Source organism: Parasteatoda tepidariorum, chromosome 11 (assembly GCF_982258835.1).
Source record: "Parasteatoda tepidariorum strain Cologne lab strain chromosome 11, Ptep-v5.0, whole genome shotgun sequence".
In the NCBI taxonomy this organism is placed as follows: domain Eukaryota; kingdom Metazoa; phylum Arthropoda; class Arachnida; order Araneae; family Theridiidae; genus Parasteatoda; species Parasteatoda tepidariorum.
Genome location: NC_141765.1, coordinates 78,025,486 through 78,038,697, shown reverse-complemented (window position 1 = coordinate 78,038,697; position 13,212 = coordinate 78,025,486). Strand labels below are relative to the sequence as shown.

Sequence of the window (13,212 nt, the reverse complement as noted above, 5' to 3'; positions counted from 1 at the left end):
CTTGTTTCCATTGCACCAGACGGCCTCAGACTTTGTGGCGGGAGTTGTTAGCTAAGACAAACTATAGTTTTGTCGTAATCTTGGCATAGGTCGGCGTGAGTAAACCAATCGACACCTTCATTATTCCATTGCACCCCTATTAGAAATGTGCTCTCGCTTGTTACCATAGCAGCAGACAGTCCCAGACGTTTAGTCTGAAGGAGTCCTCCTCAAACCTGCCCTATACACAAAAGGCCAGAGTCCGCATCTGAAGTAAACAAGAAACTGACATTGTCTAGCTGGTTGCACGGGTAAATAGCCTGCGTCATAGAAACTCTAGCTATATGCATTGAAAATTATTACACTCACCAAATTTCATTGATAATTATTACTAATAACCAGTAAATGTGATACATTTTGATAGATACACATCTGATACACTTCCACAGCATTTTATCATACTTGAATAAAATGGTGAGGATGATATTCGTAAAAGGGATTAGAATTTTCGAAGAATTCTTTCAAAGATGACAACTGGACAGACTTTTTAAAATCATCCGTAACAAAGAAGGAATCTTCAGTAATACCTCTTGGAAGAGGCACTACTCCCACTAGTGATGCTTGACTTCAGTATTCTACTGGGAACCATGTCCTTACGATCAATCAGCAGCTGGTTTATATTCAATTAAATTTTTTACCGAATATTGGGAAAGTAAAAATATTACATTGAGAAAAAAATTATGGTCAAAACTTCCATAATATCGTAAAATGTTTCAATAGGAACACCAAAATGGTCGGCAATTATTACCGAAGCACTTTGGAAAAAATTATCAAGAAAATATGTATACATCAGTCGAGGATAAAAATCTAAAAAGTGTAATCTTGAAAATGACACAATAAAAATAGTGGAAATAAAAAGCGAGAAACGTATTAAAAATATTGAAAATAAATGTATGAAAAAAAATATCACTGCATTGCAACAACCTGCAGCTCACACGCAAGTCGTAAAAAGGTGAAAAATGTGTGAATTAGGTGGATTTTTAATTTATAATAAGCTGCGCTGAAATGTAATAGGTTTGAGAAAAATCATCATAATTCTTAATTTGCTTAAAACTATTTACGTATAACAGATTTGCAATTTTTTTTCTTCACAATATTAATAATGTAATGTCAAGATAGGTGCATAACAAATTAGAGATATTTTAAATCTATAGTATTGAAAAGGCAAGAAAAATAAAGTCGTTTTTCTCGAAATCTTTCTTAAGGCACTTAAGTCCTTTTTCAATTGCACGGCACTATAGTGAACTAAAAAGGAAAATTTAAAAAAAATATACATTCTTTTTGTTCTAATATGTGGATTTTCAATCACTTGAAGGGTTGACCTCAAATATCAATTAATGTTATTTATTAATTTAGATAGGCAATCGGATGCAAAAACGTACTTACTCTAGAAAAATACACATTTTTTGTCAAAATTAGATGGGTACCATGGTCCCACTAATACTATATAAAAAAGCATTTCTTCATATATCGGTATTTTTTTAAGCAAAATATTTTTGCTCACAATTATAAAACTCCTCCAATAAGATGGCAATTAAATGAATTTTGGTAAATTACCCTTGAAAAAGCTTAAATAAAAGAAACTTATCACTAGAAAGACTAAAACTGAGTATATACCTATATTGCCCAAAAGCAGTCAAAATGACTGGATTGTAAAAAAATAAATAATATGTAAAGAAATTTGTTAAAAATTAATTTTTAGTATTTTTTATATTATTCACAGTTATATAACAAGTTTTTAGTATATATTAACAATAAAAAATTATATATTATACAAAATTCTAAGAAATTGTGTTTTTTGTACATTATTTCCTTTCTAATTGAAATTAAAAGTAGTTAAAATGACTTCCTTAGGCAATCTTATTGTAAAGAAATATGACTTTTTTTGAAATTCAAAAATTATTTGGCCGATTTTGATCAGGATTTGTAAGTTGGCATTTGAAATAAACTCATTTGAAATGATGTAAAAATTGGTATAGCATACAATTCAAAAATGTTTCCTTCATTTTTGGATAAAACAATTTCTTGAACGGAATTTTCCTTGATTAACAAGTTTTATTATTGCTGTGTAAAAGTTGACTTGAAAATTTGCTGAGATACCATGAAATAACTGAAATTAAGACTAAACTATTAGGACCTAATAATAATTTAATAAATTGAGACCATTGTAAAAATGTAAAGAAAGAAACCTAATAGATGGTTAGCACTAGCATATGAATGTTATAAAAACGGCACTCAGAAATCTAATTATTCGTACAGAGCTCAAAATAAAAAGTTTATTTGGGTGTACATTAATGGCACTACCAGAAGGTTATATGACTGATGTTAAGCGTTTTATTGTTCATCTCGTAATAACAGAAAGTATTCCGCCTTACTTTTCGTGCAAAATTGTCCCTTAAGCATCATTTGGGGGAACTTACTTCTTTAATTTGCAGAAATCTGCAGGTGAGATATCTTGGATAAGCTGCTTGTGGTGAGGCTGCTAGTGAGAAAAGTTGTCGTGAGTGGTTTCATAAGTTTAAAACGTGGGAGACAAAAAACGCAGTGGAAGGCCGAAAATGTACGATGTACAATGGAATTGGAAGTATTCTTGGAAGAATCCTAAAGGCATAAAAAACTTGCTCTTACATTACAAGTGATTCAGCAAACAATTTCACATCGTTTGAAGTTGTTGGGCATGAGCCAAAAGCAAGGAAGTTCAGTTCCATACGAACTGAAGCCAAGAGAACATGATTTTGCGTGAAAATTGATTTCATTATTGGAAACAGAAGTCCTACCCCACCCGCCGTATTCGCCAGACCTTCTGTCTTCAGATTATCACCTATTTCGGTTGATGGCACATGGTAGCCGAAATTTACACTTGAATAAACCAAGGAATGGCTCGATACGCCTCGAAAGATGGCGAATTCATCCTACGTGGTATCCAAATGCTCCCTGAAAGACACTTTTAATCAAAGATAATAGACCATTTTTTCACTATAAACTGTTAATTTTTGATAGAAAACTTATTTGTATATTCTGAATAACTTTTGATTCAATTAAATTTTTAAGCACTCCATTGCTGTTCCTCATGGCTTTTCCGAAGAACCCTCACTGAGACCACTTTAAGACAAAAAAAATGGGGTCAGACTAGGGTAAAATACTCACAAAAAATATAGAAAAAAGACGACCTTTTCACAAAGCAGATTACAATCACACGGGATTTTTGACCACAACACTTGGCGCCCTTGCAATTAAGAAATTTTATGCAAGTACATATAACTTGCGTTATCATTTGAATTTCAATACTTTACACAATCTCTTCTTTTCTTTTCCAACTTTTTTTAAATACAAAATTGAGTTTGAAAATTATTTATCGGATACTTTGCATTTAAAGTGTTCCAACACTTTTAATGTATAGTTTTAGATTCCTTGTCAAAATTTTAAAAAAATTATTTTACAAGAAATTTTTTTTTAAATTTTTGACGTGCGTAAAATTAATTTTGCCATACAATATAAAGTTAAAATCAATAGTTGAGAATGTCTCCATGCACTAAATCTTAAAATAAAGTTATTTTGTAAATCAGATGAATTCGAATTAGGCTAAACAGAACGGCTAGAAATTATAAAAACAGTTAATTCAGTTATCATAGATATATAAATTAAAATAAAATTTTCTTTGATATACAACTAAAAACATATTTAACGGTGATTCTGCTGACTAATATCACCTTTGAAAATGACTCTCATCAACTTATTCTGGATTGTTAAGAAACTACTTGCTTGAAATTCCACCTACATTCATGTTTCCTGAAGTGAAAATAATTCTTGTATGGAGAGTTTTGTGCAAGATTATTTCATTTTATGGGATTACACCCTTTAAATAAACGTTTGATTTGGTTATGGAATACAGAGTACGCAATTTTTCGGGTTGTTAACCATTATACTCGGAGCGATAGTGCACAAAAAAAATTTTCGAGTTGTACATGAAGAATGCAGTTATATCTGGTTTGCATATCATTTGTGACTAAAATAGAAAATAATGTCATTTACTCCTTCTATTTTCACTCATCAAAATTACGATTTTATTATGTTCTTGTTACAGTGAGCGTTCTTGACTTCCACCGGTGAATGTTGACAATCACATAGTCGCTTTGGTCTGAAATATATACGAGATACATTTGCCCGATATGCCCTACAACAATGTTTGAAAGGTCAAGCATTCAACCGGTTCTCTGAACACTGATGTTTCTCCTAATCTATCCTCAAAAGATATTAAAATATCGAAAAAATATAATAATATCAACGAATAAATTAATATCAAATCGGATATAACAAATATTTCGGACATTCACTGGTGAAACTCGACATTCTCTTGATTTAAGGAATTGACGGTAACATTCTCACTCTAGAGCCAAACCTCATAATGTTTTTAAACATTTGGTTGACACACAATTAAAAAATGAAATAGGTCTTTACATCGACTTATTATCCGATTCATATTTATTTAAAAGTTTATTTTTATAACGTGTCTTTCCAGTTATGCGTGGTAGCGTTGTATAGGAGGTAATAATTATATAATTGCGTACAAGATTTGTCGTCTTAATCATTTACTAAGATTAAATGGTTCAACGATAGCAACCTTCCCCTACATATTAAGGGTGATGATTAGGAAACATCACATATAAAAGCGCTATAGACGGAGAACAATGTTATAAGGTTATAAAAAGAATGATTGGGAGTACAAATAAGTTTCCACCGTTTTCTATCAAAAATTAGCAGTTTATTGTGAAAAAACATTTATTCAAAGTATTCTCCATTACTAGACTTTTTTCCATCTTTTGGATACCAAACATCTTTCGAGCAAAATCCAAAATCTATCCATTCCTTGGTTTCTTCAAGTGATCTGCTCAGACAGACCATCGACCGGAATAGATGACAATCTGAAGGGTCTGGATAGATTCCCATTGAAGTGACATCAATTTTCATGCAAAATCGATTTCTCTTTGCTTCTGTCGGACATTGTTTTTGGATCATTCGATTCCAACGATAGGATCCAATGATTTTAAGCGATGTGAAATTGCTTGCTGAGTCACTTGCAATGTAAGAACAAGCTCATTTTGGATTTGGGACGAATTTTTTTCCAATTATTCTTCCAATTCCTTGTCTTCGTACAATTTTGGCCTTGCACTGCGTTCTTTGTCTTCCACGTCAAACTCACCATTTTAAACTTCTGACACGACAACTTCTCTCACTTAAAACAGCCTCACCATATTTTTCTCCAAGCAATCGATGTGCCCCAGTTAATTTCTTCAAATTAAACAAGTCAATCATAAATGACGCTTATTTCGCACGAAAACCAAGCAATTACGTACTTTGTTACCAAATGAACAAACTTACAATAAGAATGGCGAACTTATTTCTACATCCATTATACTCACAGTATTATATTTCAATTGTCAGTGCATTCCATTTTTGCTCCTTGCCAATCAGAAACAATTCATTGGATTCTCTCTTGCATAAATTTTATTTCTAGATTCTTCCAACCAAATTTTTTTAATGCTTCCTTATTCCATTAAGCATAAAGCTTTCAGAAATGCGGGAAATAACCATCATTACATCGTACTGTAAAAAATCTGAAAAAGGTGACAACTACTTAACACCAAAGATGTCTTTCACTAAACGTTCCACTACTGATAGTTCCTAGTGTAATATCTAGAATGCTCTTTTACACTACTCGCTGTAAAGTAAACACGTTTGTTATTCACTAACATTACAGTTACAGTAAGATATAATACACATAAGAATCAGTAAACTTACTTTTACAATACAATCATAAATTTAGTATGCGTATATTACGTATTATTTGTTAAAATATCAATCAAATGAGCACGCAGCACAGACAGAGAATTCGAACAAAATCAAAGTGAATGGAGGTTAAATGTTATGAAATTATTTTAGACAATTGACAGAAGTAGTAGGCCACGCACTATAGGGAACGGAAGTGGCGTCATCATGGAAAGTCAAGGGATGCTTATTTCTGCCCGGGTGGAAAACGAAAATATTTCGTAAATCGGAAGTCACCTTATTTCTTTCCGTGTGCTTATTTCTGTCCTGTTTTAGTTTCGGTTTCCGTTTTTTAATTTAGTTTCGTCTTTTGATATTATTTTCATTTATTACTTTTTTGAGGGTGGCAAGACTTATTAATATTATTTTACTTAATATTACATAATATATTATATAATATTAATATTATATAATATTATATAATTAATATTATATAATAAATATTATAATAAATTTATAATATTTATTAATATTATAATATTATTAATTTAATATTAGGATGGCAATACTTATAAGTTTTGTAATTCGGGGGAGAAATCGTACATTATGAAGTAATGACGTCAACTTTTATTACATAATAAATAAATGATACCATGCTTTACTCTAGTGGCGCCATCTATGTGGGAATGATAAAAATAGAATGACTATAAATCAATTTTATTATTTAAATCTGTTTTATTATTTATTAAATATAATTAAGGCTGAGGGTCAAACTCACGCCAATCAAAAAGCCTTCGTGGGTCAGTAGTTGGATATCATTACCACTGACCTACGAATGCTTGCTAAGATATGCGTAAATAAGTTAAACTTTTGTATTCTAAACACGAGTATAAATGAAAAAGATTTGATATCGATATCATGCAACAGTTTCATTGATATATTTTCACTTAACCTTTGACAGTTATTAAATAATTATTTCTGCCCTTGTTAAGTTTATTATAACTTTCTCTAGGTGGCAACGGTACTGACCCTACTCGAGTTAAAAAGTTTGACGCGTTTTGGGAGAAATCGTATATTATGAAGTAATGACGTCATTTTAGGCCCCGTGTCTTCGAGGGTCTATTGAGCGCTATGCATAAAGATATAAATATCATTCATACATAAACTGAATTTATTAACTAAAACAAGAACACAACCATCTGATCTGACGGCCGAGAATGAAAATGTAAAGCTGAAAAAATGAAAAACCAAATTACAACTACAGTTGTCAACCGAATGTTGCCAACGGTGTTAAATAAACTTAAAGCTTTAAATAAAGTTAGGTGAGGCTAGATCTATAGCTCATCATAGTACTCCCCCTCCAGTGAGGTCCACGAATGTTACCAAAAATAAACCGCGCAAATGTCTATTGCGGGTAGCGAACAGGTACTTGAACTTTTCTTCCTCTCATTGTAGTTTTAGTTAATGATCGAGGAGAGTTTTCAAATTTAACCTTATGCTGTTTCGGTTTGGAAGGTGTAAGATTCGTTGATTGTTGTGAAGATTCCATACTGCTCTTTAGAATCGATTTATATAGAGGATTTGTGGGGAGATTTTCAACTCTTGGATGCACATTGGACGTATTGTCTGTAAAACATGGTTTAAGTCTGTCAATGGTTACTGTTGATTCTTTATATCCAATTTTTAAAGGTGAACACTTTGTCGTTGCGTTTCACAACTTTATGTGGGCCGTGATACGGAGATTCGAGGCTTCGGCGGCCACTGTCAATTCTCACAAACACATGTGTGCACGTTTTTAAGTCTTGATGCACGAAAATATTGTGCTGTCCGTGCCGTGGTATTTGAGTAGGAAGCAACGTAGACATGAACTCACGAAGTCTTTGTAGAAGAACCGGGACATTGCGAGATTCTTTGCCAGTACTGGAAGGTCGGAAAAAATCTCCAGTCAATCGAAGGTTTGTGCCATAGAGCATCTCTGCAGTTGAAAAGGTGAGGTCTTCTTTAATAGCAGTTCTCATTCCTAAAAGAATTAGTGGGAGGACTTCGACGCATTTTTCTGTGGCATAGGCTCTAATGAACGATTTTAAGTGTCGGTGAAAGCGTTCGACCATTGAATTAGCTTGTGGGTGGTAAGCTGTTGTTCGAGTTCTGTGTATACCCAGCATTCTGGATAATTGTGAAAAAAGTTCACTTTCAAACTGTGCCCCTCTATCAGTAGTTACAATTTCTGGAACTCCAAAGCGAGTTATCTAGGTATTCAGTAGGGCAGCAGCAACAGTTTCAGCAGTGGTGTCAACAATTGGCGTTGCTTCAGGCCAACGCGTGAAGCGATCAATTGTTGTGAGACAAAATCTAAAACCTTTTGATGTAGGAAGTGGTCCGACGAAATCAATATGTATATCGCCGAACCTACAAAAAATTACAAAACATTTTAGAAAAATATATAGAATTTTCTGAAAAACTAGAAAATTATTACAAAAATGAAGAAAAAAAAATTTGAAACACTGGAAAATTATTAATATTATGAATTATTTTTTGAAAAACTGGAAAATTAATTTCTTTAAAGAGAAAATTTTTTGCAAAAACATAAATATTTTCTTAAATGATAGAAAAAAGTTTTATAAAAATAAAAATATTTTCTGAAGAACTAGAAAATTTTGTTAAAATTTTGAAATATTTTTACACAACTAGCAGATTTTTTACGAAAACAAAAAAATATTTCCTTAAAAGAGAAATTTTTTTGCAAAAACATAAATATTTTCTTAAAAGATAGAAATTTTCTTATAAAAATAAAAAAAAAATTCTGAAATATTGGAAAGTTTCCCTCAATAATAAAAAAATTTCTGAAAAACTAGAAAATTTTGTTAAAAAGTTTTAAATATTTTTACAAAACTAGCAAATTTTTAACAAAAAGTAAAAATATTTTTCTTCAAAGAGAAAATTTTTTGTAAAAACATAAATATTTTCTTAAAAGATAGAAAACTTTGTTAAAAAGTTTGAAATATTTTTTTAAAACCGGCAAATTTTTAACAAAAAGTAAAAATATTTTTCTTAAAAGCGAAAATTTTTTGCAAAAGCATAAATATTTTCTGAAAAAATGGAAAATTTTGTTAAAAAGCTTGAAACACTTTTTTCATTGTGAATACTTAATACTGCTTTTTTGGCTGCAATTTTGATCGGAAGAAGTAAGTAACTGCTTGCTCTTAAAGGATTATATCTTGCTGTAAACATCTCTTTACTTTCCACAATATTCATCCTCCATCCTGACCCCCGCTCTATGAATTCGTCGAAAGAATTTCGAACTTTCCGAAAAGCTTGAGGTATATGGGACTCGACCACATCTTCATAGTTTCCTAATTCTCACTCACACAAGTTACGGAAATGACCAGTAGTAGTAGTTTCCTCTTCTCCATCAACGCTTGTTCGAATAAAATTTACTCTGCATATCACATACCATTTGATAGATCGATTTTCCATTAAATCACTTTCAATTTTCTGTTTAAGTTTTGGATGCGTTTCATCAAAGAATATAAGTAAATCACCTGATGCTACCTCACTTGGAATAAGAGATTCTTTCTTAAACACTTCCAATGCATTTTCACAATTCTTTTTGATCTTTTTATTGTTATTTGTGGAATGATCTATCTTCCTTTTTCTTGAACAAGACGGCGTGTGATTGGAACGGATATGATTGAGTAAATTAGATTTTAACTTAAAGGATTCACTACACAAATTAAACTTATGCGAAACTAAATGAGTCAGTAAGTGTCTCTTTAAATTATCATTTCGACAAAAGGTCTTTTTACATTCTTCACATTCAAAAGTTTCTCGATTTTTCATAAGTTTTTAAATGTCTATTCAAGTTACACCTTCGATTAAACCATAATTTAAAGTTATACAAAATTTAACAAGTAAAATTTCAAAAATAAAATTTGCTATTTTTAACAAAAAGTAAAAATATTTTCTTAAAAGAGAACATTTTTTTTGTAAAAACATAAATATTTTCTTAAAAGATAGAAAATTTTAAACAAAAAGTAAAAATATTTTCTTAAAAGAGAAAATTTTTTGTAAAAACATAAATATTTTCTTAAAAGATAGAAATTTTTTAGCAAAAAGTAAAAATATTTTCTTGCATGATATCGATGTCAAATCCTTTTCATTTATACACGTGTTTAGAATACAAAAGTTTAACTCATTTACGCATATCTTAGCAAGCATTCGTAGGTCAGTGGTATTGATATCCAACTAATGACCCACGAAGGTTTTTTGATTGGCGTGAGTTCGAACCTCAGCCTTAATTATATTTAATAAATAATAAAACAGATTTAAATATTAAAATTGATTTATCGTTATTTTATTTCTCTCATTCCCACATAGATGGCGCCACTAGAGTAAAGCATGATATCATTTATTTATTATGTAATAAAAGATGACGTCATTACTTCATAATGTACGATTTCTCCCCCAAATTACAAAACTTATAAGTATTGCCATCCTAAACAAGTAAAATAATATCAATAAGTATTGTCAAAAAAGTAATAAATGAAAATAATATCAAAAAACAAAACTAAATTAAAAAACAGAAACCGAAACTAAAACAGGGCAGAAATAAGCACACGGAAAGAAATAAGCTGACTTCTGGTTTACGACATATTTTCGTTTTTCACCCGGGCAGAGAGAAGCACCCCTTGACTAGATAGAGATAAGAACCTCTAGGACCTCATGATGACGTCACTTCCGTCCCCTATAGTGCGTGACCTACTACTGACAGATTTATGTAAATCATATGAGAACATCTTAATTATACAACAAATAACATACCTGCAATTTATAACAGTTAATATGAGTAGAATCAATCCGATCAGAAACCACCTTCAATCCCTAGCAGCAAAATAACTTGGACCAATATTCATGAATCTTGGTTCAGTAAGGGTTCAAAGGGCCGATATTTTACAGACACTTTACAACCAATATCGGTTCTTTGTCAGATTCCCCCAATATTTTATATCCATTATTTAGCTAATGAAAGCTCTATATTGACCAGTGTACGCCCTATATAGGCCTTTCTAGGACCTCTTACAGGACCCATATCGAGCCAATTTTTAGCCCAACAGGGGCCAAGATAAAATTATTGCTGGGGATATTTTTTATCAATCAGTAAACAGGATTGAAACTTACTTGCTATTAAATAGATCTTATTTCACCTCATGTAACCAAACCTTATTCACTTTCAATAATAGTCCAAAAGCATTTCTCTCAAGAACATAGCTAAATAATTGACATATTAGCTCTGAAACATGAACGAGTTGCAATTGTTATTAAAAGAATGATCGGTATTTACTCTCAATTTTTAGACAACACCAAATTGGTATTCTACTTATGGGTCCCCCTCAAATAGTCCTAAATTAACCCAATTTTAGATCAATGTAAAAATATTAAACGAGTCTCAGTAAATACCAAAATTACATTTTATTTCTGAAATTGTATTATTTAAGTCACTATATTTTTCTTACATTATGTATTCATCGTCAATATTAAATTTAAAAGTTATTTCTTACATCTTTAAAATAATAAATATTCTCTTTCAGAGAAATATTGAAGAAGTGAAAAATACAGATTTCAGAGGACGCCATACCGAGGAGAGAAATTTTCGTCACAAGTTCTCCCTCATTATTAATTTAAAATTTGAAAGGAAGAAAAAGTAAGTTGAGGCAAACCTAGAGTTTGTCAAGAAGTTTCAATTGCTGAAAGAAATACTTCCAAATATTAAAATGCAAACAAATTATTGGATTTCTCCGTTGCGTAATCATCTCATAATTTATTTTCATTTGTATATTTTCAGTACTTGAAACTTCATGGCAGTTTGTCTGAACTCACTTTTTCTACATTTTAAATTAGTAATGAAGGCGAATTTGCGACTTCCGCGATATTGCGTTCTCTTAAGCATTCAGAGAAGTTCTTTGAATTACTAAAGTTATTCTTTGTTACCTATTCAGAGTAGATACGTTACATGAAGAAGAAAAAATGCTTTCAAATCTTAAATATTGAAGTGTGTTTTAAAAAACCTGTCTCTTCGTCTTTTGTATGGAAGAGACTCAAATAATTTAGTTTGAGGCCTTCATTGACATAATTAATGTTTTGTTTCTCTTAAAATCCATCCCTAAACCTATATTTTAAGGGTCAATAATTTACTATGACAGGCTTTCATTGACTTAATTAATTATTGGCTTCTCTTACAATCCATCCCTAAGCACTGGTATATTTCAAGGGTCAATAATTTACTATGACAGGCTTTGATTAACCCTTTAACAGTGACATATATTTCAGAAAAATGGACGATTTGTTTGATTGTTTTGCTTTGTTCTTGATTATAAAGGTTAGAAAATGGTTTTTTATGACAAAAAAAAATTTTTAAATGCAATAACTATTGTATTTATAATTTTTACATGCACATAAAAAAAGTAATGGATTACACACACATCTTATTTAATTAGAGCAAATGAACCAAAATTTTGAAGCGAAATATAATACTACTAGTATAATATAATATTAAAACACAACAAAATGATTTTCAATACATAAATTTTAAAAACCTTTTACAGTATCCCAAAACCCCCACTCTCGACTGAAGACGTAATTGATAAAAAAAACTATTAAAAAAATAGTGAATTAAGTATCCTAAGGTAGAAAAGAAGCCAGCTTCACACAATAGAAACGTTCGGGTATCACACACTGGCATTCATTACCTACATATTCTATGAATGGTTGAAGAAGTAATTATAATGAACTTGTATGATTTCGCTAAAACCATGTACCTTGTTGCAGGAATGGCATGCAGGCAGCCTGGCTACATGGAGACCTCATGTCAGTAAGTGCCCTACTAATATCCTCCTCCTCCTGCATGAGTTGCATGGTTGTGGCGTGGTCCTTAACTAACCCTTATTATTTGTTTCATTTGATTGTGCATTTACTTGATAATAAATATTCCTGCAAATAATTAAATCTTTCAACAAAAAATAACTACCTTTTAAGTACTTTAGAAGCACTCAAAAAAAGTTAAATTAACAGAATGCAAAATAATTTTCAAAGAATTTACCTGATCATGATAATATAACTACAATCCCTGGCCAAAATATTAGACTCACTATAAGATTCAATTTAAAATCTTTATTATCAGGGGATAATATACAGCTTTATTGTTTTTATGTGACTGAAACCGGTTTGCACTTGTTTATGTTAGTGTATCAATTCTTTAAATTAGACGATAGATTATATAAATTTGACGATAGGATAAATTAGACGATATATTACATAAATATCGAATGTTTATAATATCAAGCATTCTGTTAATATATTATAATAATTGGATCTCATTAACAGACGCACTGAAGTTTTTTAACAGTTACA

General features: G+C 30.9%; 1 protein-coding gene and 1 long non-coding RNA gene across 3 annotated transcripts in view; both read left to right on the top strand.

Moving 5' to 3' along the window:
• Positions 1-13,212, top strand: part of LOC147801848 (uncharacterized) — a 288,458-nt gene that overhangs the window by 222,755 nt on the left and 52,491 nt on the right. The window lies entirely within an intron of this gene.
• Positions 1-13,212, top strand: part of LOC107454134 (aryl hydrocarbon receptor) — a 148,427-nt gene that overhangs the window by 126,071 nt on the left and 9,144 nt on the right. Inside the window, exon 11 of one of the 2 annotated variants that reach the window (XM_016071206.4) lies at positions 12,631-12,673. The exons of the other annotated variant lie outside the window; for it this stretch is intronic. Coding sequence (XP_015926692.1) covers positions 12,631-12,673 — 43 coding nt within the window. The remainder of the gene's footprint in view (positions 1-12,630; positions 12,674-13,212) is intronic. 2 annotated transcript variants of the gene reach the window in all.